The 7002-nt window shown below is 37.9% G+C and overlaps 1 protein-coding gene across 1 annotated transcript in view; it reads left to right on the forward strand.

The window, feature by feature from the left end:
- CPE (carboxypeptidase E) overlaps positions 1–5360 on the forward strand; it is a gene marked incomplete at its 5' end in the record, with an annotated part of 121265 nt that extends 115905 nt beyond the window's left edge. Inside the window, 2 exons of the mRNA XM_019521059.1 lie at positions 1258–1376; positions 4478–5360. Of these exons, the coding sequence (XP_019376604.1) occupies positions 1258–1376; positions 4478–4576 (218 nt within the window). The remainder of the gene's footprint in view (positions 1–1257; positions 1377–4477) is intronic.
- Positions 5361–7002: the final 1642 nt, after the last annotated feature.

A 7002-nucleotide genomic window follows, 5' to 3' on the forward strand; every position in this document is an offset into this window, starting at 1 on the left:
GGCAGGTAGGTATGAAGAATTCTCTAAGAAATGCAATTTAATAACATAAATGCTGAAGAAATATGACATTATTGTATTCACTGGACCTTATTTTTTATTCACTAATATAAAGGAGCTGTAATGAAGAGGAATGGATGTATATCATTGGGATCATGGGGTTTTTATTGGTTCACTGTGAGGGAGAAAAGGCTCCGTTACAGTAACCTAGCCCCTATCTCTGTTTATTGGTCAGTGTGTTGAAACAATACTTCTCTCTCCCCTCTAGAATATTCTAATCTATATGAATTGAGATATATTTCCATAACTCAGGTTGATGCTGATGGGAATTACCTGTGCAAACCTTATATACCAAACAGATTTTCTAAACCTAAAGACGATGATAATGACATGGAAAGGACTCCCCATTCTGTATTTGAAGACAAGTTATTAATACAATCATAGAAATTAAGGGCTAGAAGGGACATCAAAAGATTATTCTGTCCAACGCCCCTGGCTTAATAATGAAAGGCTGGTTTATATTTGTCACAATATATGGAAAATATTTCTCTTGTAAATAAATTTGAAACCATATTTAAAGTCTGAGCCAATATTACTGCGGTCATTCAAACTTTTCTTTTAGCTTCAAACGACATTGGTTCAACCCTTGATGAATTCCTTTAGTTAAATAAAAAACTCCACAAGCTGTTGCATAATTTGGGTATTGAAATCTACTTTGGGATTATATTTTCAAAATATATTATGTAGCTAATGTGTTGCTGACTCCTTAAATTATCACCTCTATAATATCTTCAGAGGAGAAAATCCAGTATATTTGCACTTGAACCCCAAATTTGAGAATGTTTGGGGAAATCAAAATCCATACTGGACATCAAACTGAAAACTGATTTGAAGGAGCTGCACTATGGATAACAGCATACTTTTTAAAGTTGAACAGTCTTAAACATTGTCTTTTTTCCACTATGCTTTCAACCCTTTAACACAAGAGAAGGTTGCGTTCTTCTATAAAAGAGCTTCTTCAAGCTCTTGAAAGAAAGGTTCAGTACAACTTAAGAGTACAAACTTATTGGAGATAGGCAAGCCAATATTGTACTCTATTTATCTAATGTTTCTCTGGAGTATTTTCAGATCCACAGAAATACACTTCAAACAAACTAATGAAAGGATTAATAGATATACAAAGTTGATATATACATGGTAACTTTTTTTACCTCATGAGAATTAATTTTATGTATTTTCTTTCTTTTTCTTTCTCTTTAGCCAAAGATGGGGATTACTGGAGATTGCTTGTGCCTGGAAATTACAAACTCACAGCCTCAGCACCAGGCTATCTTGCAATAACTAAAAAAGTGGCCGTTCCCTTTAGCCCTGCCATTGGGGTAAGCATTCATTTATTGGTTGGGTGGTCTTATTTATAACATACTCGATTATTCTTTCTTCAGACTCTATGGTCATCTACGTAAGAGCAGCAAAGCTGCTCTGACGCACTGTAATTACAGTGTGTTGAAGCAGATTCAATTAATCGAGTCTGCTGCAGCATGGTATTTACCCTGCTCTAGCAGGCGCCAGTGTCTTGTGTATCAGTGTTCCTGCATTGAAAAATGGTGACGGGGCACTTTAACTAAAAGCTCATTCGACCAACTTTAGTTAAAGTGCCCCAGCCACCATTTTTAAGTGCAGCGATGCTGATACACAAGTTGCTTTGTATGCTTTAATTAGAGTGGCTCTTGGAGCCTCTCTAATTAAAGTGCCTCCCCAACTCCTCGAGCACATGTATAAATGCCCTATATATGTATATTTCTAAATGTTGCATAAAACTATCAAGTCTAACTTTAAAAAAAAGCCTAACTGTTATTTGTTCTTACTCTATATACAGTAAATTTATTTCAGCCTTTCTAATTTAGAAAAATAGACTATTCAGAACAAGCACTCTTACTGGTATTTTTCAGTACTCATTGGTTGTAACCAAGCAAAAACAGCCTCATTTGAAAATCTGTTTTCTTTCACTACTGGTTTTGTTTGAAATCTGGAGGTACTGAGCTTGGTAAGAAAGAAAATACATGTACTCAAGTGCCTGTTTGGATAAGATTGTTGAATCTCTTTCCAAGAATGAAGAGCATGTGAATGAAAAACAGTTAAAATTTTGATTTTGAACCAGTGCTGGGTTTTAGCTATTATAACTCAGATAAGAGACTGTGGAGTTATTGTAGATAGTTTTCTAAAAGTGTGAGCTCAATGTACAACAGCCACCAGAAAAGCCAATAAAATGTTGGGCATAAGTAAGTAGGAAATTGAAAACCAAAAAGGAGAACATCATCATGCCATTATACAAATCCATCATGCACCTACATCTGGAGTGTTGTGTATAGTTCTGGTTCCCACATATCAAAAGGATGTAGTAGAATTAGAAAAGGTACAGAGAAAGGTGACCAAAATGATCAAGGGCCTGCAGCACTTGCCATATCAGGAAAGACTAAAAAGGCTAGGCCTTTTTAGTTTGGAGTGGAGAAGGCTGAGGGGAGATATGATGGAAGTCTATAAAATCATAAAGGGTATGGAACAACTGAATGGTGAACTATTGTTCACCAAATCTAGGAACTAAGGGGCACCCACTAAAATCAGGTTATGGGCTTAAAACTAACAGGAGAAAGTGGGGGTTTTTTATGCATTGTGTAGTTAACTTTTGGAATTCATTACCACAGCGGTGGGGGGAGGCAGATAGCATAGCCAGGTTTCAAAAAGGACTGGATAAATACATGGATGATAGCCCTGTTAATAGCTACTGAACAAAATGGTTGGAAATGTTTCCTCTGACATCTTTAACCCAATAAATGATGGATGCCAGAGAGGGTATTGAATAGGGGTTAGATTATCCTAGATGCTCTTCCTTGGTGTGCATTTACATGTGTGCTTTACTGCAGAGTTGACTAATTAGCTCCTTAGTAAAGCATCACAGTCTACACGTGTGCTGGTATTAGGGCACAGAAAACTAATTAACTCGACCACAGGATGGTACTATCTCTGACAGTACTGTCCTTCGACAAAGTAATAAACTGCACTGAAATGCACATCTAGAGAATGACTGTGTGGGGGCCAGACTTCTGGCTGCCGCCTAGCCACATAGCTCTGCATGTTCAGCACTCTCATGCCCCAGCCAGCCCTGTTGCTGCCACCTGAAGCCAGGGGCTGACCCCCTGAGGGTACTGTCAGTCCAGGCCAGCTCTGCCCTGACTCAAAGTGCTGCTGTCTTGGGTGCACATGTAGACACTATTCCCAAAAGTAGCTTACTCCAGCTCAAAGTGCTCTGGAGTTTATCATGTCACATTAAGTCCATGCGTAGATGCAGTCCCTGTATAATAGCATCCACTTATGTCACTGTCCCAGGATACTGGCTAGATGGACCAGTGGTTTGACCCAGATGGCATTTCAATAAGAACATAAGGGCACATCTACACATGATATTACATTGCTGTAGCAATGCACTACAGTGACCTAACGTCTGCCGGTGTCTACACGTGACCAACAGTTACTTTGCTGTGCCACTACAAATAACTGTGCCCTGTGCAAAAGGAAGTACTAAATCATGACACAGTAACAACATTGCCATAGTGACATGGGTAAACACGTCCATAGACTTCTAATCTAAATTAGACATCAACTATTCAGTTAGAGTGTAGATTTACCTATACCTTTATGAAAAAGGCCAGGACAAGAACTCTAGTAGAACTCCATATAGGACTTAGATGGTATTTCAGTGTATCAGTCTTCTTTTGACCTTCTGCACCCTTAAAAGGAAGAATAATACCAATTCATCCCTTGCAAGTGGGACTCCTGCCCCACTTCAGAATTATTTCTGGATGATTAAAACAGCACTCAGTTAACTGCTGATACATTTACTAGGTTGTCCTATAAAACATAATATCTAGCATCAGTTGTCTTACGTCAGAAAACTCAGTAAACCACACTGGTGGTAAAATGTAGCACACATTTTGCTTTGCCATGCAGTGAACCACAGTCAAAATTTTGATCTAGTGGTTTTATTCTATGCATAGGTGAGTAGTGGAGACAGTCACAATGGTAATACATTTCCTTACCTACTGTTGAATTTCCAGTTACCTAGGGCCAGATTTTGAAATATATTTGGATCAGTACTCAGACAAATATCTTATTCCCAATGACACTTTTGAAAATGCCATTAGATACTTAACTGCAATGTTGGGTGTCATAATTCTGTTTAAAAATCTGACTCCTAATTCTTGAGGGTCTTTGCAAACCTCAGACGAATATGAGAATACATCCTCTATTATTTCTTTCTTTTTGCTCTTAATGGATTCAGTTCCCCCACTGAGAATACATCCTCTCAGATCCAAGTAATTACTTAATAATGCCTTTCAGGAAGTTTGAGAGTCTCTTTCCTGGTGTGCATTCACAGATGCATATATTTTAAAAAAATCATTCATTCATTGTTTCTCTTACCTAGGTTGATTTTGAATTGGAATCATTGTCTGAGAGAAAAGAAGAAGAAAAAGAAGAGTTGATGGAGTGGTGGAAGATGATGTCAGAAACCTTAAATTTTTAAATGAAGCTTTGAAATTACACCTTTTAATCTATGACATGTTGACTTAGTATACTGTACTGTGGACAGTCCCTATACTTTAGATTTTGTGCAATTCACAATACTTAGAGGTTTTTCAGCAGTCTTTGGATTAATAACCTGATTTTAAAAAAACAACAAACAGTTAGGCTACTAGTTAGACAAATAAGTTATTAATTTTCTTTCATATTATTATAGAAAATTCACTTTCCTACATCTATGATGCAGAAAAAATGAGGGAGCACCTCAGCAGCCTAAATGGAAATAAAATTTTCTGTTTGCCATTTACAAATTCAGAGTGTGTAGGTTAACTCTTGATTATAAAAAAAATATATTTTAAGTTCCAAATATCGCCAAAAATATTTGGTAGTACTTATAAGGAAATGACCATTCTGTATTGAATTAGCTAATGAATGTCATTGAAAAAGGATATTATAACAGTTTGGTGTTGTAAGTAATGTTCGACAAGAAGTAAACTAGAATATAAAATGTTGTATGTCTCTGCTGTTGGAGCTATATAAGTGTATAAAAAAGTATGTATATGGTTTTATGTTAGTAAGTGGAAAAAACTTGTTTAAGAGGATCTAAGATTAATCACAGGGAATGATACAAGTTTATTCCTTCATCTGTTAATGATCCTGAAGCACAGAATTTGGGATGTTTTGGACACTTATTAACCAAATTAAAAATTATGAATGGACAAAGAAGAACTGTTGAAACATGTGCATTTTGTTAACATGCTTCTTGTGTTTGCGGTGTGTTTCAGTGAGAAAAATGTTCAGTGTTTCAGGTGATGTGCGTGCTGACTAGGTGCCTACTTATGGAAGAATGTCTAAAGAGTTCATTGTGAATAGGATAAGCGGTAACAATCTCAAACACTCATTGAAAGATAGCTGAACTTTCAGCTGGAAATGAGTTGGAAATATGCTGAGAATGTAAACACAATCTATTTATACACTCTCTCCAGGCAGGAATTAATTGTCTTTTAAACTCTTGTTTCTTCTACTGTTGTTTTAACCTGAACCTTGGAGTTACAGAGGTAAGTAATTGACATGCTAAAATTTTCTAAGCTAATATACATATGCATATATGTATAGTTTCTTTTTTGAAAATTTAGTTGTTCAGTTTTTTAAACTAAAGCATTTTGTTTGATTATTTGGACCTGGAAGAATGAAATGCCAGAAATGACAATATCCATATAGACTACCTTAACCATAGATGATATAATTTTGACATAAATACACAGAAATCAAGGGAGCTATGCTTGTTTAGTTTATACCAGTTGAGGATCTGTCTGAAAATATAAACTTTTTTTGCTGTGTGTCAATTGGTTCGTGAATAGGTGTTTGAGATCTTTTTCTATAAGCAACAGTATGTAAGAACTAGAATATTTTATATCTTTTCTCAAAGATTTCTCTAGTGTTATTGGCCCTCATCAGGGGTATCAAACGGATGAATGGCATGAGGCTGGTCCACAGGTCCTGGACCACCTAGAGCAGGCACCCTCTTCAGCATTCCCTGTGTGAGTCTGATTGAAGTCAAGGGCAGCACTGGGGGCCAGATAATAAAGCTCTGCAGGCCAGATCCAGCCCTCAGGCTGTGTGTTTGATACCTCTGGCCTATATTCAGTCAACAGAAGGTCGTTGGAACTCAGCAACTCCAGATCAGGCCATCATGCCTAATTTTGTACATAATTAAGTCAATTAAAGTCTGCTTTGGATGCTTGAAACTAAGAAATCCTATCCTTAGACTTTTTGCAGTTCTGAAAACAAATGTGGCCTTTGACCTTCTAAAATGCCCAAGGGACTGAAGTGAGAAGTAATAAAAATGAATAGTCCTGAATAAAAATTTACTCCATAACATGCAGATCAATGTTGCAGTTGATACTATATTTCAAATGCTATGGGAACACTTCTGGATATTAGTTGCAATGATTTGTTAAATGCTGGTATGTTTAGTACCTATTTCATAGTTAGGGGTTTACTCAACTTGAGGCAGCAGCAGGCCAATTTTTGCAGGGCTGTCCGCCATTTTCGAGGGCTTATTGTGGCAGGACCCCCCCATACCTCTGATTGGTGGAGGGGCCCCAGTGGCCCTGCCCCCTGCTGCTGATTGGTGGAGAGGGCTGTCCTTCATATGACTGTGCTCCTCACCACTGATTGGCTGAGATGGCCTCTGTCATGAGACCCTGCCCCTTGCCACTGATTGGTGGAGAAAGGGGTAGGGCTGCATGGCAGGCAGCCCTCTCAGCCAATCAGTGGCTAGAGGCAGAAGCAGTAGCCATCTTGCCTGCTTTCCTTCATGCTGGCAGTACCTTTTATGCCAGGCTGTGTGTCCAGGAGGATTGCTGGCTGCCAGTAGGGAGCCAGCATTTTATTTTTAGTAAGGTTCCCCCACTCTCCCCCCCCCCC

This window comes from Gavialis gangeticus, unplaced genomic scaffold, assembly GCF_001723915.1.
Source record: "Gavialis gangeticus isolate Ggan-Ray unplaced genomic scaffold, GavGan_comp1, whole genome shotgun sequence".
NCBI lineage: Eukaryota > Metazoa > Chordata > Crocodylia > Gavialidae > Gavialis > Gavialis gangeticus.